This window comes from Pseudoliparis swirei, chromosome 9 (assembly GCF_029220125.1).
Source record: "Pseudoliparis swirei isolate HS2019 ecotype Mariana Trench chromosome 9, NWPU_hadal_v1, whole genome shotgun sequence".
In the NCBI taxonomy this organism is placed as follows: domain Eukaryota; kingdom Metazoa; phylum Chordata; class Actinopteri; order Perciformes; family Liparidae; genus Pseudoliparis; species Pseudoliparis swirei.
This window is the reverse complement of record NC_079396.1, coordinates 11,534,536-11,557,445: the sequence shown is the minus strand read 5'-3', so window position 1 is coordinate 11,557,445 and position 22,910 is coordinate 11,534,536. Positions and strand designations below refer to the sequence as shown.

The 22,910-nt window shown below is 40.8% G+C and overlaps 1 protein-coding gene across 4 annotated transcripts in view; it reads left to right on the top strand.

Moving 5' to 3' along the window:
* The window catches only part of clstn1 (calsyntenin 1), a 40,273-nt gene that overhangs the window by 4,925 nt on the left and 12,438 nt on the right, over positions 1-22,910 (top strand). For 2 of the 4 annotated variants that reach the window (XM_056423001.1, XM_056422999.1), the window contains exons 2-8: positions 13,332-13,454; positions 16,211-16,240; positions 17,780-17,975; positions 19,006-19,214; positions 19,896-20,045; positions 20,291-20,476; positions 20,598-20,846. In XM_056423001.1, the coding sequence (XP_056278976.1) occupies positions 13,332-13,454; positions 16,211-16,240; positions 17,780-17,975; positions 19,006-19,214; positions 19,896-20,045; positions 20,291-20,476; positions 20,598-20,846 (1,143 nt within the window). The remainder of the gene's footprint in view (positions 1-13,331; positions 13,455-16,210; positions 16,241-17,779; positions 17,976-19,005; positions 19,215-19,895; positions 20,046-20,290; positions 20,477-20,597; positions 20,847-22,910) is intronic. The other 2 variants (XM_056423002.1, XM_056423000.1) reach the window with 1 other exon arrangement.

The window sequence follows — 22,910 nt, the reverse complement described above, 5'->3', positions numbered from 1 at the left end:
ATTTATTGTTTGACTTGATCGCGTCTAATTCTCTCTGGACTCATCTGTTTAAAAAAAAAAAATGTATTTGAACGCATCTGAATTCAAGCCAGTGACGACCTTTACCCCCCTTGTTCTTTTATATCCAGTGTTAATAAACCGCACAGGTTTTTCTTTCTTTTCTTTCCTCCGTTATTATTGCGCCTCTACGTTGTGCACGGAGCTTGGTGTGGCTACGCATTGCAGATGCTCTTCTTCACAAGCCCCTGTTTTGTCTTTGGGTTTCATAATTGATGTGCATGTGATCACAGGCTTACATTAAAATAAGCCCTCAGTAGGCCCGGGCCTGCTGGTGATCTGACTGTATGAAGACCTGGACGTGCAACGGCGCTCCTCGTCTCTGACTCTCTGACGTCACTGATGGACACCGTCACACACCGGGAGGAGAGGCACGCGTTCATTTGCTGCAGGCCGGTCCACCTCCCTCCTCGCGGCGAGAATGTATAGCCTGTGTTTTCACGTTAAACCCAATCCGCTGACTCCCCGGCGAGAGCTTCCGGTTTCAGGGTGTGTTGAGACTGAGGCAAGGTGCATGCGCGTCACCCTCCATATCAGCGTGCCCGGGCAGCAGCCAGCGTGGGTTGTGTCTTTCTAACGTTACACCCCGTTTTTTTGGGATATAGAGTATATATAAGAGTGCACGGCTCTGGGAGGCTGCCATTTGTAAAGCAGTAACTTCATTGTTCATCAAACAAAAGGAGAAACGGCCTTCAGCAGTTCGTTCTGTGCTGTGTGGATTTAGCCTCTTATGTCGTCGCCTTGTGTGTTTGTGAAGTGCACCTGCTTAACTTCCCGTGTTGTTATCAGCACAGGAGACCTGTGAACTCACCATGCTGGAGAGGGCTTATCTTTTATTAACCAAAGGTTGCTCGCTTAATATGCTCTCCACTTCTTGTCACTTGCAGACCAGCTTTGTGTTTTCATGGCTTGTTGTTTTTCTTTTTTGACTAACACTCTCCTTATAGCTGATGGAAACATAGCCCTCTGTGGCCTACCTCTGTCATTCTTGTTCTGGGACAGTAGTTTAGATGTCTAAAGGATTTGATTGTATCACTAGAGAACAGCGGGGGGATGTTGTTGATGTGGCGAAAACCAACCTTGAAGGATCTGCTGAAAAAAGAGAAGTTTTTGATCCACATCAAAACCATTGCAGAGACTTTGATTCATCGGTCAGTGTGTGTGAAACTGGTGCAAACGCACATCTTCTGTGGCAGGGCGAGTTTGAGCTTTGTAGTGAAGTCCACCGCTGTTAATTCTTCTTCTGGAGTTTCTCGTCTTGTCCATCATGGATTTGGACACTTTGTTTTCTAGGTCTGGCCCGTGTGATTATTTATTTTTCTTTAATGAGCAGCTGCTGGGTCTGCTGAAATGCACAAGCTTCCACTGTGCACACAGCCACACAAAGGGAAAGAGGACTGCTGGGAAGTTTCTTGGCCCATTCATTATCAAATTAAGTAATTATATAGTTTAACAAATTGGACACCAAGCTTTGTGTGGGGCTGAGTTAACATGTGTTCTTCTCACGTTGCAGTTAAGAAGTACATATTACAGGGCAGGTGTAAGTGTTCTCCCTCGTCTTGCATTCAGGAGCCTCCTATTGATCCGCTGTAAATTACATGCCAGTCACGGTTAGAGCAAAGTATCTGGTCAATATCTCTCTTTTTAAATTGGAACACCTCCGAGGTTCCTCTCTGATCAGAGCCTCGTGACATATTCTGTTTATGTTATGCATAAGTCATGCAGGAATTTTACACATTTTTAGTATTTGTACCAAAAATGTCTCAAAAATGTTTTTTTGTTTTATCTAAACAATGATCTGAATGATTATTTCATCAACTAATTCATACATTTCCTAATAAATTGGGCTTATGTCTAAATGCTTGTTCACAAGCTTTTCCAATCGTACAAGTTGCCATCAGTTGCAGCACACACACACAAACACACACACACACACACACACACACACACACACACATATCAGCCTTACATAACGGCTTATGAAACTCTCTCATCCAAAATAAAAGTCTGTTGAGGGATCGATCCAGGGTTCCAGAAATCAAAATGTAAGATGACTGCCATCAGGGACATTTTCTACTTTGTTGGCATTAAACTTTTTAGCCCCCAACAATCTGTGTGACGTAAGTCATCGTGTTATGTTATGGGAAACAGAAACTATGTGGATGCACGCTGCTGACAATGACCACATTGTTTGACTCCCAAGTAGCTCTCGTAACGCGGTCGCAGGCCATCATTCAGCGCCGGCTTACAGGCTGGTTACATCGTACATGAAGTAACATCATTAGATATCAGCAGGATGATGGCTAATGACAGAGCATGTGCTCAGATGTTTCACTTTGACATGTCAGGGCTTTTGTCAGCTGGTAAAACTAAAAAGAAAATGTCAGCTGTCATCACCGATGTGCCCCCCTAGGTGGGTTTGATTGATAGGACACATTTCAGTTGATGTTTAGTGATTTGCTCTATGTATTTCACAGTGAATTGTCAATTCCAGATTCCCAGCGTAATCGTCAATAGACACAGATGCAACTAAAAAGGATCCAAAAAATCCTAAAAGTCTGTCCAGGAATATTAGGGTTTGTTTTAGGGTGAGTTTGGCAAAATCTCCAGTCAGCAGAATCATTATCACTGAGTTATGGCCTTCCATTATTAAACTGTTGGACACCGTATGAAAAAATGCCCTCAAAATGTGCAGGAATTAAAAATAGGGGTTTGATTTGCATTTTCTCAATGTTATCAAGAGTTATGGCGGTCGGTGTCAAATATGCCACACCCACAAGATATTGGCTGCCAATTATTGTTCCCTAAAATTGATCATGAAACCTTTTATGAACAAAAGGCTCAGAAACACATGTATCAAATCAGAGTAAACATGGGATTAAAGTCAATGGAAGAATGGTTAAAAAGATATCAGGGAATGTTTTAAAATGGTTGAATTAGTTCAAGCAAAAATATGAGAGACCATCTCTCTGAGATTTGTCACAATGCGGACAATCATAGGGAACAATAAGCTTTAATAAGCCCGATGGAGTCACTACCTTCAGTCAAACACTCTTTGGGTCATGGCCTTCCTTTACAGCTATTTTAATTTAAATCTGTTATTTTTCTGTCGAGATTTCATAATGAAAATCAGGACTGAGGTTTGGAGGAACTTTTCATTTTTATTGAAACAGGATTTAAGTTTAAATTTGAATACTCCTCTTTTGTGGAGTAGTTTTAAAACTATTGCCAAACATGTCACCCGGTTTTTCCCAGAATAACAGTTTACTTGCCCTACACATCAGCCCTGCTCCTGCAAGTTAACGCTTACATGTTTCGGTATTTATTCAGAGAAGAACAAAGGGCTCTTAGGCCCAGACTTTAGGGGTCGGATCTTGACTAAGCGCGTCACAATGTGGTCACTGTTCGACTACAGCCCCTCAAGAATGCGTATGAGATAATCCCCTGCAAGTGCTAACTTGGTGAAGCATTTCGGTTTTTGTAATTTGCCACTTAGTGTTGGAAAGATAGGCCATGAGAATACGGGACTCAATTTGGGTCGGTTGTGACTTTCCTGTCTTTGGTTCCCTCGCAGGCTGAATGGAGTCAGTGAACCGTCACGAATGGGTCATTCACTTGTGAATATTAAGTTGTGCCAGATGACTGGGAAGTTCTGTGAGATACTCAGAACCAATTGTCGTCCTCGGTCCCGATGTTATACCTTTGTAACGTCAAGTGCAAAAAAAGAAGAAGGAAGAAGAAAAAAAACACCATACTGGGAAAAAAAAGATACATTTTGTGGAGATAATGAGATATTATTCCAATACTCAATCCAAATCAACAACAATTGTAAAAGCAAAGATATCCTTCTCTCACTTGAAATGTCCAAATGAGCCATAACTGAAGTAATAGCTATCTCATTGTGTTATTGGCATTGGTGGGAGTGGAACAAAAACCAGAGCAAACAGGTTTTAATTCGAGCCACATCTGCAGTTTCTCTGGTTGCGTTACCTCCTCCCTAAAGTCCCGCTGCTTCCAGGAGGACAAACTAGAGCTATTCACATTTGGGCGTGTCCACGTTCAGATTCAGGCTCCATGGGAAACGAGTAACCAAAGAGCACATCACCTGTCGCAGGTCAGCTGCACCCAACCGCCTGTGCAGCGTTGAAGCCGTCTCACTCTCACTTCTCCGCTCTCACTGGCTCTTTTGTGCCGTCCACACAGAGAGGCGATTGAGTTGCATTCGAGGCCCTGCGACTCCCAACCCCCCCTCAGAGCAGCGCTACGGTCCCGGAGTGTGTGTTGGCCCTGTCGGGCGGTTGAAACGGTGTGGAGGACAAACAAATGTTGTTGTCTGGCAGGCCAACTGAGAGGCTCTCCTGTGTTTGTGGAGTGAGGGCCCCTGAGGTCTGGGTTTCCTTTTAGGGTCCCTGGAACAGTCCCCCGCCTGTGTTGAAGGTGGCTTGCGTCAACACGCCGAGCAGCTTTTAAGGCAAGGCAAACAGAGAAGTGTGCCCACTGTTTGAAACTGTGAGCAGATTGTCCATTGATTATTCCCGGTCCATCGCGTTCAGGGAGCCGCTCACCAGCGTAATTAAAGCCATTGCTTGACTTGCATTTGCATTCACCTCATACCTTCAACTTCTGTTTGTCTCCCTCTGCTTGATGTTTCTGTCGAGCATCAATAAGTCCTGAAGGGGCCTGTGATTGCTGTTGGACGCTCCTTCTGGCAACCACAGAGAGTGTGCATAGTTAGAGGCAGTAAGTGGTGCATTTTGCTTATTCTTACGTCTTTTTGCGGTCACAGTTTGAACAGCTCACATTGTTTTCTTCTCTTTTCGTCTCCCTGGAGACACCTCAAGGTCTCACAGCTGAGCACAGACGCTGCCTTCTCTCAGTGTACTGCCGCAGCTAATGGGACAAATATGAAAAACATCCTGGCAACACAGAGGCTTGATTTACTCTCAAGCAATACAAAGACAGCCCGCTCCCTCCGCTTGGAGACTGTGCTGCGAATTGGCAGGTTTAGCTAATAATCCTAAATTATTCCTCGTGAAAACTGGATATTAAGTATGTTCAGGTAAACACGCAGACATGTTCACACTGTTTGCAGTCAGTATGATAGTTTAGTCGTATCTAACGTAATGTAATCTGACATCTCTGAGGACATGACCCCGTGAGCGACAAGATAATACAAAGGTTGCAAATGGATACGTGGACTATTATTGCACTTCAGAGTCAAGAGTTGCTCAGTAACTGAGGGGCCATTTGCATGCAATCGAAGAAGATGAAGACATCAAAAGGAAAATGGAGCTAAATCAATGAAGCAGAGCTCCACCACACGTCACATGCCTGACACTTGGCTGCACCACCATCATTACACAACGTGGCCTCAGAGGCATCATCAGGCTTCATCTGGTCATTACAGCCTGATCGGCTGATGCTGCTACAATCTATAGCGCTGCGTTGCGTTTCTCTGGCTCTCCCTGCTGACCAGCAGCCAGTGGCAGAAGTGAGGTTAATACTGATGCTCTTTGCATGTATTGTGGCGGCAGAATGATTTTTTTTAGATCCCCCCCTCCACAAAGGGGCATTACAGCAGTAGGCGTGAACTGAAAGATAGTGTGCGCAGCCATGTTGAAACTCAGGATTATCAGGACCTATTGTGGCCCGAGCATTCCTGCGGGAAGTGTTTCATCGCGGTTAATAGGTCAAACTGTAAAGGTTAGGCCTCAATAAAAGAGCTAGGCAGCCATAAAGGGCTTTTGTCTTTGTGTTCATGTCAAAGTGTCACCCTCTTCTTTGTGGGTCATGAAATAAGTCAGAGATGGCATCTCATTGTTAAACATGTGGCTCCACAGAAACTGTTTTCACCTTGAATGTTTTTATGTGGTTGATTGTTGTGTTGTTGACAGATTTAGTTCCAATATAAGGGATAGTCCACAGATGAGCGGTGTTTGTAAGCAAAGAGATTTGAGCCTTTACAATGTAAGACCATTGGTTGTTCTGTGGGGAGAATCAGTGGCTGTGCTATGTCACAACGGACAACACATTATTTTACGTAAAAGAACTCTTCTTGCAATGTCTTTACAGCCTTAAAGTTCAGGCAAGTGTCTGTGGTCGGTTGAAGTGGGGATAGCTACTGGCTATTAGCACCATTCGCATTGCAATGTCATTTCTGCAGTAAATAAAGTATTTTGTTCGTACTTTATTTAAACCATACCCATTGAGATACAACATACAACAACTCTAAACTACAACTAATGTTAATCTTGTCCTTAAATAACAGCAACACGTTTCTGTATAGTGCAATACATTTCCACAGCACCCCAAACTAAACCACGCAGCTGAATAACGGCTTCAACAACAACAACATTACGACCTCCATGAACACAGGATGTATTGCAGGACTGTTGTATTGTTGTGTACACTGTTAGGTTTAGCAAGGTGGACCGTATACACTTTGATCCTATTCATCCTAGATCATCCTGTATATTTTAAAGAAACCAATATGTTTCATGACAAAGGATTGGTGGCGTTATGGACATCGGCATTAATGCTTATGGTCTTTATGATCTCTGAGAATGTTACATTGTAAACAACCAACCTGTGTTTACATTGACAGGAGAAGAGCTCGTGAGGTTGGCGGCACCGCTAAGGGCCGAGATCTGTTTTGATGCATACAAATATATTTTTAAAATTTCCTGAACATTTAAATTGTGTTTTTATGGGGAAGAAAGCCACAATAAATGACTATAACAAAGTAAAAGGATTACATTTAGAAGTGTTAATGGTTTACTCTGGCTTGAGAGTGGTTGGACGTTTTTTGGGGGTCACGAATGGAATCTGGCAGATCAGCTACTAAAGTCTATAATCAAACAACAAAGGGATCTGTATCGGCCAATATGGATCATCAATAATTGACAATTAGCAGCAGCAGCAGCAGCAAAAAAAAAAAAGTTATCCATAATCTCTAAAAGTTAGATTAGCTCCCTTTTTGTCTTTGGCCCGATCTCAGTTTTATGATCCGTTGCAGCACTATAAAGCATGCATCATTTGAAGGACCAATTTATTTAAAAGCCTTATTAGACTATTAAAATGTGCACTTTGGTGCACAAGAGTGCACCGTTCAGGTGACAGACACATAGAGCTGATCAGGAGATGGCTTGGCTCGGCAAAGCTTGGCACACACAGTCTCACCTCGTACACTTTATCCTTCTCCACCTGTGTCAGATATCAGCCATCTTGCAACCCTACTCTCTCTCTCGCTCCAAAAAGTTATTTCCCCCCCGAGTTCTCCATTTGTTCATCATTTGGACATCTTAAGAGTCGATTCGCCGGTGTTGGCAGGACACCGTTGATCATCTCATTGTGTCAAGCTCTCATTAGACATGCATGATACACGTTTGGCAGCCTCAGTCGCTTTGCTTGCTCGTGGCTCGCCCTTGTCTGTGAATGAAGTCGATGTATCCCATTTTAGGATTAAGTGCCATTGGCTATTTCTGCTGCGTAACAGGATTGCACACGAGGTACCGTGTAGTCGACGTGGGTCGGTAAGTGGGTCCAGTAACCGGCCATCTGTGCACAACTTGATATGATATGTGTGCAGCTTCTGACAACTCATTAATTTCTCAAAGGCTTCTTCCGTTATTATATTTGAAATGTAATCTGTTTTGTACTGGATACAGTATAAAGTAGAGTTCATTTTCTGTTGGATTTGTGAGATAAATAATACTGTGGTGTTAGACGTGGTTCACTACAGGGTTAATATTCATTATTTAGAAAGATACAAACATCAGCCCATTATAGCTGTGTATATATATCCTCACTTATCTAATATTTATACTCAAGCAATGGCCTCTCTGTGCTATTAATGTGACGGCGAGTCCCTTCTGAACCCCACATAGTGAGCATGTGAAATCTCTGGAGCCAGCCCTGTTTTTCTGCTGCCTGTGCTGTTCTCCAATCAGTCTGGACACATTAAATGGAACTAATGATCCTTACTGTGTGTTTATAAATGCATCTTGTATATTCAATTCAATTCAGTTTATTTGTATAGCCCATTTTCACGAATTATAAATTTGTCTCGGAGTGCTTTACAATCTGTACACATAGACATCCCTGACCTTTGACCTCACATCGGATCAGGAAAAACTCCCAAATAACCCTTCAGGGGGGAAAAAAAGGGAAGAAACCTTCAGGAGAGAACAGAGGAGGATCCCTCTCCAGGATGGACAGAACAATAGATGTAACGTGTACAGAAGGACAGATTAGAGTTAAAATACATTCAATGAATATGACAGAGTGTATGAATAGTTCATAGTAGGCATATTCCACGATGGAGACCTCCACGATCCATCAGGCAGATGGAGGTAGAGAGGAGGAGTGGGCGGAGTCTCAACAGTGGGCGGGGCATAGTTAGTAGTAGGCATATTCCACGATCCAATCGTCCAACAATCCTATAGTATTGTCTTTTGTTCTTTTCCACAGTTATATTCAATCACACAGAAGTCTTTAGTGGCAGAGTCTCACTGAATCCTTGTGCTCTTCTTGTCTTTGGTTTTGAAGCATGTCCTTTTTTCTTGCCGTAACTTTTACCCACAGTGTTACAATTATGATTAATTGAAAACACCCATTCTGTGTTTCCAAAGTCTTACATTTTAGGATTTGCTTTGGCCTTTTGAACAAGCAATAACGAGTAGGACGTTTGAAGACATCACCCTGTGCTCCGGGAGCTTATGAGTATGTTGTGACATTTTATACATTAAGCAAAAAGATGGATAGATTATGTGAAGCACATCTGCATCAGATAATTATGAAGTTTGTAAATTTACAGTGGATGAGACGCTCATCCACTTAACGTTCCTCAAAGATCCTCTGCAGCATGTCAGGGATCAGTTTGAAGAGACTCCTCTTGAATCATCTGCTTCTATGTGAGTGAAGGGCTGAGTCTGCACGTGATAATTGGGCCAGCCGTAAGTAAACATTGCGTGTGATGAATTGGGTTTCTAATTCACTTAAATTAAGAAAATAGCAGTCTTCCACGATCAACATCCTCAGTGCTGCAGCCCCCCCCCCCCCCTCAGACTGCCTCAAACATTTCAAAGCCTCTTTCCTAATCTCATTCCATCTTAACTCATAAAGCCTCCGCTCCGGGGAAAAAAACACGAGTCCTTCCCTTACGATACAGAGAGTCTCTCTTATATAATCATAGAAATCTTATCGTCTTGGTAGTACGTCATATCTTTGTTGTTCTTTGTCTCATTTTCACAGCAGAACAAATGTTCTTCCCATTCAAAGCAGGGTTCCATTGGGGTGATGAAGCTATCCTGTCAAAAGGGCCTTGTTGGCAATTTCACACAATCTATGTGAGAATTTCACGCTTTAAATAAAATCGTGCTTTAGATTTCATTTCATGAATGTGTGTGTGTGTGTGTGTGTGAAAGGGGCTTTGATTTCGACGGGGATTTACGACGCTGGTGCAGTTTGCTTTTGAATTTGTCAAAGGTCTCCTTTGTCCTCACAGCGACACACCTATCTGTGTCACGTTTCTGCCTTTATCACAAAGCACAATATGTCTCAAAGGGCTTCACAACCTGTAGAGCAGGGGTGCTCACACTTTTTCAGCATGCAAGCTACTTATAATATGTTATATATGTATATATATACTTATTTATTTATATACACACAAACCCTGAAAAAGCAGGGTTGTCATATTTTGTTTGACTGTAAAAAATAATTTACAGTGAAAAATTGGAGTAAACTCATGAGCAAGAACAGCTGATGTGGTGACGTCATCAAGTTAGCTGCTGTTCCAATCGCAGAAAGAACACAAGTCTGTACTCGGTGTACTTTGAATTGAGAAACGGCTATTGTCACTTTAAATAGCCCTTAAAAGGTGTATTGTTTTGTGTTGATTGCCTTCTTTTGTATCTGCTTTATTGGCTTTGATGTATGCCTTTTTATATTGTATTGTTTTAATGATTTTGTATATGTTTTAATCTACTTCCTCTTAGAGCTAAATCGGACTTTTATTACCTTCGCATTGAAAATGTGGAAGGTTATGTTTTGATCGCCGTGTATTTATTTATTTGTATGTGTGTTATTCGCAAAACTCAAAAAGTATTGAACCGAATCGCATGAAATTTGGTGGGATGATTGGTTATTATCCGGGGACCATTTGAATAGATTTTGGGATCAATCGGGTCAAAGGTCAAGGTCATGGAAAGGTCAACATTTTTTTTTTACCATAGCACGGTCAATTTCTATCCAATTGGCATGCAACTAATGCCAAAATGTTCATAATTCAATGCCCAATCTTGTGATATGCGAAGGTATGCGCTCTACCGAGTGCCCATTCTAGTTTTGAAATGTTAAAAGGAAGCGCTGTTAAAATTCAAACTTAACGGTACTTTTCAAACGAAGGGACGTTGTCTTCAACGACACAGGCAGACAGCCTTCTTGGCTTATTCATTTGTGGTTACCGCTCAGGATTAAGCTGAAATGTTTTGCATAAACCGTCTGGAGCTCTGAGAATGCAGCTTGATATTGTAGCGTTCAGGGCCGGTGCTGCTTCAGTGCACCTCGGTGCTCAAGGCTGAGCGCTACTCAAATGTGGCAAATGTGAGGCCCCCATGTAGCCTGGAGAACAGTGACTGTGACTCCGTGGGAGCTGAAGCAGATTCTTGTCGTCGTCCGGCCGGCAGGTCACAAGACGCTCGGCAATGTGGATTAATTGGGCTTCATCAGTTCAAAACAACGTCTTCTTACAAACCACAAGATTTAACCAAAGACACTTAAGTTCTCACTACATTTAGTACATTCTTTATTTCTGGCTAAGACAAGCAATATACATTTCATGTTTAAAAAAAAAGAATAGTAAGATAATGCAATTATTTAGGCTGCAGACTATTTCATGTTAATTAAGCCATACAAACATATTTACTTTTTGCATCATTTTTTGGGACAAACTTGAACACTGGAAACAAATAGTTTTGGTTGTGTGAATAATTAATTGTGGCGCACATATCCCACTAGTCCTGTGCAAGAAGCTCGTAATTAATTTCCGTTGATCGTGTCGGTTAATTACTGGCTGAGAAAGACGCTAAATTATGTAAAGAAAACACCGCGTCATTTGCTTCGCCGAAATTGGATTCCTATTTATTTGTCAGATGACGAATGTTTGATGTTGAGGCTTTCTGAAACATGACACAGCTGCACATTTTATAATGCAAAACATATTTTAATTAGGATTTAACTCTGACATTATTTTTTGGTATTTTGTATTTTCAGGAGCTTTTTGGTTAAACTGATGTTTAGCGACTTAAAAAAAGTGAATGTTAAAGTATATCACTACGTTGCCATTACGGCAGTCAAAATTGGCCCAAAGTGACTGAGTTTTAAAACACGCACATATGATTTTAATGACAAATATGAATACAGGCCACATGTACAGTTCTGCAAGGATTATGAGCGCATTGATGCCAACAACATTTTAGTTTGGCATCATCAGCAAATGCTTGAATGGCACGAGCATTTTGCATCAGAGACCCAGAAATACATATTTTTAAGTAATGTTGCTTGGTAAGATGAATGTTGTGCTCAGAGTGTATCATTGTGTGCAAGTTTTGGGATAAATGTGGGCTGGAGGACGGGCTTCAGTTTGTAATGAGGCTGGTCATATTGAGCGTTTCCCTTCACATACCCTTCGACCAGTTTTTGGAGTCATCCGTGTCAGCAAGAGCTAAACATGTTAAAATAATAACTTCATGACTTTGCCACTTGTCATATGTACACGGTGGAGCAACGCGTCATAAAACTCATAGTTTGGATCATAACACGGATCAGAGTCATGCATTGTATCAGCACAAAAGAAATAAGGGAGCAAATATAACTTTTAGAGATCCCTGATCACTTCTTTTTGCTGCCGATCATTGATGATCCATATTGGCAGATACAGATCGTATCGTGTTTGGTTGGTCTGCAAGGCGCCAGAGTATTTTTCATTTTTGCCAACGTCCTAAAAGTTATTTCAACCTTTTCGAAGTCAGTAAACAATAGAATATTTTAAATGCTATACTTTTACTTTGTTATAGTAATTGATGGTGTTTTTTTTATTCATAAAAACATACAATTCACATTATTGTATTTCTATTGATTAAAACAAATCTTGCCATTTGTAGTTTTAATGATGTATCATGTTAAACAGAAGTTTCCTCTATTACATTTGGGCTAAATATCCATTGTGCTTCGGTTGATGAATCCTTGTTTATGTTTACACTATCACCGCAGTTCATTGTTAGCACAGATTAGCTTTAGTGCTTGAAGTAGCCACATTGAATGTATCTTATTGTTTACATAAAACATTACCTTCAAGTGTGGTTTACATGAGATGAGAGGCAGCACGTCAAAAAGAAAACAAATGACTTCACTGAGCTCTCGATTGCCTCCATTCTTCATAACTTCAAAACCTTTTTTATTTGAGAAAAAAAAAAAGTTGGAATATGCTCAATATGATATTGTGCCTGAGCTAAAATGATCATTCCCAAATACAGTCAAAGAGTGGCCGGTCCAGTGTTTCTATCGCCGGCAGTGAGCCGTCAGCCAGAGTTAGCGTCACCTTTGCAGATCAGTAGTAGAGGACGGCCACCCGCTCCCTCTTGGTCTGGAGCGAGGACATATTGTCTGTAAGAGAGCTGCTTCTCTTACGTCAACGGTGTTTTCTAAACCAGCCCAAATATGTCACTCACAGCTTTTTCTGTCTGCAGCGGGGACGCTTCCCCGGCCACCTGCCACACAAAGGCACGCTGTACCCGGCCCCACTGCTGCGCCGCGAAGGCATAGCCACGGGCTTGTATCCCTCATGGGACGCCGTGTCAAAAGTCAATAACTGATATGGATTGTGGTATTGTCTGTGGCTTAGCATTTGTGTCGTTTTGATCAATCCAAAGATATAACATTAGCAGATTTTCACCAAATGCTACTCAGCTTGGCTCCTGCTTGCCCGTTCTTGTTGTGGCTGATCCCTTCATTGTGTGTGATGCTTCTAAAAATATAAATCAGACCCTCCAAAACGTCATTAAAAAAAAAGTGCTTAAGCTGCATCGGCATGAAAGGTCAAAGTAAAAGTAGCAACTTGAGAAAACACAGATTTGAAAAATCTGATTATTAAAAGAAATAAATGTAAATTCCGGTGAGAGAAAAAGTATTTACCGATGAGGACTTCTCAACTCGGGCTTTATTATCTGTTTAGACTTTTTGAATAGACGCTGACTTTTCCTCTCTCTGTTTCTCAGTCAATAAGCACAAACCATGGATCGAGACGACGTACCACGGGATCGTTACGGAAAACGATGACAAAGTACTTCTGGACCCTCCTCTAATTGCACTGGACAAGGATGCTCCTCTACGCTACGCAGGTGAGAGAGGAGGTTTATTGATGCTGCTGCTGCTGCTATTCCTTTACTCGCTCAGCTTCACTTCACCTGAAATAACCCAATTTACAATTTATTTTAGTTTAGTTTAGTTTATTTCGATCAGCAATAATATACAAAAATCTAAATTTCAACAAAAGAAGAAAGTGGCTAACCGAAAGGGTCAAGGCTGAAGCTATCAAGCTTATAAGTGCCCTAACCTATGATTTCACGAAAAAACTTATTTCAGAGAACCATATACATATACCTATATATATATACATATATATACATAAACATATACAGGACTGTCTCAGAAAATTAGAATATTGTGATGAAGTTCTTTATTTTCTGTAATGCAATTAAAAAAACAAAAATGTCATGCATTCTGGATTCATTACAAATCAACTGAAATATTGCAAGCCTTTTATTCTGATTTATTGCTGATTATGGCTTACAGCTTAAGAAAACTCAAATATCCTATCTCTAAATATTAGAATATCATGAAAAAGTATACTAGTAGGGTATTAAACAAATCACTTGAATTGTCTAATTAACTCGAAACACCTGCAAGGGTTTCCTGAGCCTTGACAAACACTCAGCTGTTATAAATCTTTTTTTTAACTTGGTCTGAGGAAATATTAAAATTTTATTAGATAGGATTTTAGAGTTTTCTTAAGCTGTAAGCCATAATCAGCAATATTAAAAGAATAAAAGGCTTGCAATATTTCAGTTGATTTGTAATGAATCCAGAATGCATGACATTTTTGTTTTTTTAATTGCATTACAGAAAATAAAGAACTTTATCACAATATTCTAATTTTCTGAGACAGTCCTGTATACATATACACATGCACATACATATACATATACATACACATACATACATATTCACACACCCATATAAAAATGAAAAACATACCAATTGCTCTGGACCATTACAACTTTGAGATTATGTTCCAAAAAACAAACCCGAAAGCTTTACTTTATATTTTACCAACATAGAAGTGCAACCTCAAATCCAGCCTGAGCATAATGCTTTTATTTAATTATTGCTGTGATATAGTTTATATTTCTGATTAAATGTTTGTACAAATAAAATGTTAACTCAATAGTGAATGAGAGAGAACTCGTTTTTATATAACAATTGTTGGTCACGCTTTATAATAACTGCACGCTATGAAGCATTAGTTAAGTATAAGTAAACACTTAATTCATCCTTTATAATGCATTGTTCCACACGATATAAATGATGGATTCACCATTTGTAAATGGAGCATTATATAAAGCGTCATAGTGTGCGTTTATTATAAAGTGTTACTGAGCCATAGGGCCCGAGAGAGACTTCGCGAGGCCACTGCTGCCTCTATATAACAGTCATTAAATGCACACCTGGTAGTTGACTACGGCCTGTACTCAAACAGCTGGCTACCATATCCTCCAGAATGGCCCTTTTGATATTCAGATCCAGATACTCTCGTACTTTCATGTTTTTCAGCACCGTTTAGTTTGCTTTATGTACCATGGCAACGTTTGCTCTGTGTTTTTAATCACACCAGGAGGCTTCCGAGCCCTGGAAAAGATTCCCCTCCATTTCACATCACATGAGCTGTGTGATCTTTTGTCTGCGAGTCTCTTCACACTCTCACGCTCTCACTTCCCTTAATATGACCAAAACAGATTCAAACTCTGATTACTTCTCTGATCCGGCAAGTAAGTCTTTCTCTAACCGGGAAATTCCACGTGCAATATCTTCACAAAGTTACATGAAATCTAGTAGGTCTCGTAGGTCCATCCGTGCCAACAAACAAGGTTCACTTTAAAGCTGACCCACAGGCCAAAGAAGCCCAATGCCAGCCTCTCATATGATATGAATGTTTATCATGAATGAGGATCTCCTGTGGGACGACGACCAGGTAACGTGAACATGAGCTTGAGGCAACACAGTTCCTGCAAGTGGATGCCAGCAAACATACAACATATTGATCTATTGGACAGTTAACATTCTCATATGATAATTCACTGTGTGTATTTCGTGCCGAGGGTTAAACGACCACTGCAGGCCAAGCCCGTACAGTCAATGCGTAACAACCACGGTCATGGCCGACCCGAGCTGAGCCAAGAGGCCGGTGTGACCGGTGAGGAATTCCTGAAGCCCTGGTGAGAGCTGGTCATTAGAGCTGTGCTGAGCACGGAGGCCCACAACTCCCACTGCATGACTGGCCCTGAACAGCAGTCCCTAATGGGAAATCCATTTCTCATTGTTTACGAGGTGAAAACTAAATGACCAGGATCGACTCACTGGAGGCCCTGACGGGGCTTTAAAACAGACAGCAAAGCAACTAAATGGACTTCATACACTTCATCATTTGGAACATTGTACGATCAAGTTGCTTCGTATCTTATACAATTAATTAAAAAAGATTTCAGATTGACTTAAGCAATACATCCACTCGTTTTCTTATATGTGTCCGTATTTATTGCAGCGTTATGCTGATGTTAACAACTGAGACTTCACTTTTCAGTAGAATAGCTGCGCCATTAATAAAACTGAAAACACTTTGACACAAGCGGCTCGTCATAAATGTTTTAATCCTTTCTTTCTTTGAACTGGCAGAATAAGTTTGACTTGTGAGGAGCTTAATACATATTCTGTTGGTGATTGTGTGAGCGTATGCCTCCTTGCTGTCCTCTGTGTTTTCTCTGAGATTCTAACTTTTCTTTTAACTGATCTGGGTGTATCTTCTCTCCCTTCCTTGTAGAGAGTTTTGAGGTGACCCTCACCGAAGAAGGTGATCTTGGGCTCTTTCTTCTGCCTTGTGCTTAGTTGTTACTATTAACCCACTAACGCAAAAACAGCATCCACACTTTTACACAGAAACTCCCGCCATGCTCCGTAATCTCCACGTTTGGTTTTTCTCGATTTTATGTTTTTCTCACCCTCAATTTTTTGGACTTCCAACAGCTGGATGAAAATTGTGATGTGGGGCTGACTTTACTTAGAAATATCTGTGCATGAGACATCCATTGCAGTTTGCAGGCCCTAACAGTTTTTCAGCTGTCACCAGGAAACAGAAAGCTACTTTAAAACAGGAGCTTTCAGTCACTTTGCTGCCGTTTTGTCCAGCCCAATCCTTTCAATTAAACAAAAATATAAATGGAAAAGCCCATTTTTGACACATTTAATAATAAAGTATAATCTCAAAGGACACAAATTGATTTCACAATTTATTAACACAGATTGGAGCCGAAATTGACACCATAATTGGTATTTAAAGAGGATAATAGCTCTGAAAATGTCTTAAAAGGCATCATCTATGCTTGTGGTGCCTCTCTGTGACCTATCACATCAATGCAGGTACAGTGACCCCTGTGGACTTTTCTGACATTAAAGTCTTCAACTGAAAGCTGCTGAGATTGTTAACTAATGCAAACTCTCTCTGCTACAAAGTTTCTGTTGTTGCATCTTTGCCTCAGTGGATCTCTTGAGTTAATTCTCCACCACTAATCCACCAGTAGCATGGCTGCAGTTGTCATTTAATGTGGATGTCAAGCAAGTTGATATTTCTAACCCCAGTTCTCATCCAGTATTTTGTTGTTGTTCATACTGTTAAAGTTATTTTATGATTTCATTTGATTTGATTAATTTTGCATTCATTTTGGGTGAGAGGCGAAGTTACACAGGCGGACATTCTTTGGTTAAGAAAACGTATTTTCGGTGGTGTTGGCTGAGGTTTCTTTTCTTTCACTGACCTTTTGGGGTTTTGATGACTGAATTGGTGCTTATTACAGTGCTATTTTATAAACCTTCATTTAGTATTTTTATTATGTTCATTATTGTTTGTATCATACAATAGCCTGTATCTTTTTTTTTCGTTACAGAGATAAGTGATCGTCACTTCAAATACTGTTTTCTATGTACCTACATTTTGGGCTTTGTTTCATGAATTTTATTTCTAATATCCTAAGAACCCCTGTGAAATGCCTGTCCATATCTTTTCAGTTTGTGCCTGCATGACTGAATGCAATGTTTTCAAGTGGCTTGGAAAAGACACTCCGTCTTCTCTGATACTAAATGTCCCACACCCTCTTCCAACTCCCCCCCCAAGTACTCACCCATATGACAGTGCTTTTGGGCTTCCTCCACAGACACCACCCATCCCAATCTACAACTCCCTGGCACCCAAAATCTGTTGCTGATCTTTTCTTTCTTTTTTTTGGCGTGAATTTATGGTTTCTTTGTTACATTTTTTTTTCATTTGAGCAATACTATTCTACACCTGACTTCAGTTTTTGTGAGCAACATCTCTTTTGGCTCTTGACGTGTTCAGGTGAGATTTGCGGCTTCAGGATCCACGGGCAGAATGTCCCGTTCGAGGCGGTGGTCCTCGACAAGTCCACTGGCGAGGGGGTCATCCGAGCCAAGGACAAGCTGGACTGCGAGCTGCAGAAGGAGCACACCTTCACCATCCAAGCCTACGACTGTGGAGAGGGTCCCGATGGAGCCAACATGAAGAAATCCCACAAGTGAGTCAACCTTTAGCCCTTAAGTTGTCCTCTGTGTCTCAGGTTTAGTTTAACTGAACAGTCAGCGTGTAGTCAGTTCTGTAAGAAAAGAAAGAAAAGCTTTTCTGTTCATGTGTCGACACAGGAAATATAAAAAACTCTGTTTTCTCATATCTATGGGGATTCATTAAGGGTGCTTTCAAACCTAACCCATTAGATGTAGTTCATAGAGACCAACTGTGTGGATAGTAGGACAGTAACGATGTGATGTTACCATGAAATGTAAAGCAACGCTTGACTTCCTTTCAGTCACCAACATGTCACCCAGTGTGTCCATGAAGCATTGATGATGCAGGATAACAGTCGCCAACATTGATTAAACGGATCAGTCACCTGTCAGTCCATATGACATGTCAATTCCTCTGATCTGATATTAATAAGTGTGACAATATCATATTTTTCTTTGGTTACTTTTTAAGTACACTACCGTTCAAAAGTTTGGGGTCATCCAGACAATTTCGTGTCTTCCATGAAAACTCACTTTTATTTATCAAATGAATTGAAAATTTAATAGAAAATATAGTCAAGACATTGACAAGGTTAGAAATAATGATTAATATTTGAAGTATTAATTTTGTTCTTCAAACTTCAAGCTCAAAGGAAGGCCAGTTGTATAGCTTATATCACCAGCATAACTGTTTTCAGCTGTGCTAACATAATTGCACAAGGGTTTTCTAATCAGATATTAGTCTTCTAAGGCGATTAGCAAACACAATGTACCATTAGAACACTGGAGTGATAGTTGATGGAAAAGGGCCTCTATACACCTATGGAGATATTTCATTAGAAACCAGACGTTTCTACCTAGAATAGTCATTTACCACATTAACAATGTATAGAGTGTATTTTTGATTAATGTTATCTTTATTGAAAAAACAGTGCTTTTCTTTGAAAAATAAAGACATTTCTAAGTGACCCCAAACTTTTGAACGGCAGTGTATGTCTTGAACATCCCCAGCTGACAGTCCTAACTCAAGCGTGTCCATTTCAGGGCCACGGTCCACATCCAGGTAAACGACATCAATGAGTATTCCCCAGTGTTCAAGGAGAAGTCCTACAAAGCCACCGTTATCGAGGGAAAGAAGTATGACAGCATCCTGAAGGTGGAGGCAGTGGATGCTGACTGCTCCTTCCAGTTCAGCCAAATCTGCAACTACGAGATCGTCACTCCCGATGTGCCCTTCACCGTGGACAAAGATGGTAAGAGCCTCCAACGAGCAGCCTTGTGTCAGTGCATGCCTTAGAGACACCATTTTATTGACGCACACCATATTGATCTGTGTGAACGCAAGACTCATTTAACATTCAAGGCAGCTTGTTGCCTCGTGAAGCAATGATGGAAAGATGGAAATGTCACCCGAGTTGGACATTAATTTCAGACTACAGGGTTATTTAATCAGATACCAAGGCTCAGCGGATGTGGCGCCCGGCTTTGATAAAAAGGAAATACAGACAGGGTATAATAGGAGGAGAACAATCAGTGTGAAGATGCATGACGTTGGTGAAGGTGCTCAACTGTGACATCGAATTTCAATTTGTGTTTGAGGTGGGGGGGGAAATGAAAGAACCTGAGATCAGATCTGATCTCAGGAAAACTAATCCCTTCCCTTTCTTTGAATCTCCTGCATACTAAGTCAAACATAATACCATGTGACCCCAAAGATATGTCCATTCATATATTGTGCTTTTAGTTCAGCTGCACATTGAATCACTTTTGGACATTTTAGAAAATATTTCTATTGTGCGGCTTTTTAAAATATTGGAAAATAGTGTAAACGTTGTTTAGCTCAAACGTTTTTGATACGTTTCCGAGCACAGCTGCGGCTTTGAAATTAAACAAAGAGCTTCCCTGGCACTCTCCTTTCCCCCTGCTTCCCTCAGGCTTCGTCAAGAACACAGAGAAACTGAACTACGGCAAAGAGCGCATGTACAAGCTGACCGTGACGGCCTACGACTGTGGAAAGAACCGTGCCTCCGAGGACGTTCTGGTCAAGATAAGCGTCAAGCCCACCTGCAAACCCAGCTGGCAAGGTATCAAAGCTCTCATCTACTCGCCAGCACGGTTAAGGTGTGTCTCTCTGTTGAACAAAAGAGATCCACACAGGCTGCAATTGTCAAATGGGTTATTTAAGCTGAAAGGGCTTTTATGGTGTTTATGAAAGAACTGAAGTACTTCCTAAAGAGTCATTACTATTGCCTCAGTATTGACTGCTCACATGTCATCGGTGCTGGAGGACATCTTTCCCTTCTACCTGACCTCTGGCTTTGTCTTTCAGGCTTCAATAAGAGGATTGAATACGAGCCTGGCACAGGTAGCCTCGCTCTTTTCCCCAGCATGCACTTGGAGACCTGTGATGAGCCAATCACGTCTCTCCGCGCCACCATTGACCTGGAAACCAACCATATTGGCAAGGGCTGCGACCGTGACACCTACTCTGAGAAGTCTCTGCACAAGCTGTGTGGTAAGTCACTGCTCCACTGGAAATGGTTGTTGTCGGTATCGAATCATTAGAATCACGATCATTTTTTAGGAAATCAGAGTGCTTTAAATATTTGCCTTTGCGCTCTATGATTGTTTTCTAGGAGCCAGCTCCGGCACCGTGGAGCTTCTGCCGGCACCCAGCAGCTCCGCAAACTGGACAGTAGGTCTGCCCACCGATAACGGGCACGACAGCGACCAGGTGTTTGAGTTCAATGGCACCCAGGCCATCAAGGTCCCTGATGGCCTGGTGAGCACCAGCCTGAAGGAGCCCTTCACCCTCTCTGTGTGGATGAGACATGGCCCCGGGGCCCGTGAGAAGGAGACCATTCTCTGCAACTCTGACAAGACAGGTAATGTCCCTCGAGAAGCTCCAGTTTGAATATGTGTTTATTTGTTTTATGAGCTGATATTGGTTTGCAGGTTGTCAACTGGAAAAAGTCAAAACAACATACATGATTTGTTATCAATATAAAAATAACCCTCCATAATACAGATATGATCGTGACTTGATTGTCAGGTCTTCTAATACAAAGACTGTCGCTGCAGGACAAGCACATGAACTCAAAGCTATTTTAGTTCATCTTAATGTATCTGGCGTGTTGTTAACCTGCGTAATATTTGTGAAAATCTGGTAAACAAAAGGCCTGTACAGTTCAGAAACTAACTACCTAGCATTGTTTTTATTTTTCAATGGAAAGTCCAAATCTGAACTTGTATGTGAATATACCTGTGACTGATGGACCGTTTAACATTAATGGCACAACCACCTTAAGCAGCATTAAACAATTCATGAAACTAGTACCAAACAGGTATTAACCATTGCTAGGACCTGACATCCACTCAGTTATCTAGTAAATGTACATTTAAATAGTGTCTACTGTTACAACCTGTGTGTCTTACAGAGTCTTCACTGGCCTTTCCATTTGTGTCCCTCGTTGTACATTCTGCGTGTGTCTTCTTGATCTTATTGACTGTAAAGTCTGTGCCATGGTCAGTGAGAGGCAGTTCATCAGCTTCTGTGCGACTGCTTATATAAGAAGGATTACATCACAACGGCTGTGCCCTGAACAGGAAGCTCCGTGATCTCACCCCCATTCATGACCTCCATTCAGCATCTGTGTCACAGCAACATTAATGTCTCGCATTCACTTCTTCATACGAAAACTGCCTTTTAAACACTAAAACTGTGAAGCATGGACATTAGATATTGGACTGCCAATCTTACCAGAAATGCAGTAAAACAGTTATGTTAACGATCAAATTAATCCATAGTTTATTTTTTTTTTAAATTGTTCAGTTAAATCATGAATCACTTAGTCCGACCAGCCACTTAAATAACTGACAGTAGCAAACACACACGTCTTTATTTGAACTGTTGCGTCCATTAAACCTTTGTGGTTTTTTTATACATTAAAACTTTTATTACATTTTCTAAATTTAATTGACTTTGTTGATAGAGCATTTGATTAGATTAAATCTGCTTTGTGTTACGCTTCACTCAAGGCCGGCATGTGCGTGGACTCCTGACTGCCCCTTAGTATGGACATTAATACACTTTCATTTAAAACTAGAATGGGCACTCGGTAGAGTGCATACCTTCGCATATCACAAGATTGGGCATTGAATTATGAAAATGTTGGCATTAGTTGCATGCCAATTGGATAAAAATTGACCGTGCTATGGTAAAAAGACGATTTTGACCTTTCCATGACCTTGACCTTTGACCCGATCGATCCCAAAATATAATCAAATGGTCCCCGGATAATAACCAATCATCCCACTTAAATTTCATGCGATTCGGTTTAAAACTTTTTTTGTTATGCGAGGAACACGCATACAAATAAATAAATAAATACACGGCGATCAAAACATAACCTTCCGCATTTTCAATACACACATGGCTTTTTAGGACTGTTAATGGTTTATAACTTCTCATTTCATTTAATTGATGTAGACCTGCACTGTAACTTGATGCTTTCTAATTATACCGTTTCACATCACATGACAGATGTTGGATACATATTGTAATAGACTAAGCCTATACTATATATATATATTGAGAACGGTAATGTAAATCTTTGAATCTGTTCAAGGCTCAACTTGAATCTTGACTGTTTAACTTCTATTGTTTTTGACAGATCTATGATTTAGATAATAGTGCATTTGTCAATAATAGAAATTGGTTTTGGAAGTTTTCTGCCACTGAAAACTTATTACTGGCATGTTTGTATATTACAAAGTTGTCACTAACTAGGCACATAGATCAAGGATTGTGCTTTCCCTGTTTACTCGTCATCTATTGCCCTCTTCTGTAAATATAACACTAATACCATAGGCGACACACTATTTTGTGTTATTGTGTTGTAATTGCCTTTTTGCTTCCCATGGCCTCTATAAGAGAGTCGGCTGCTGAG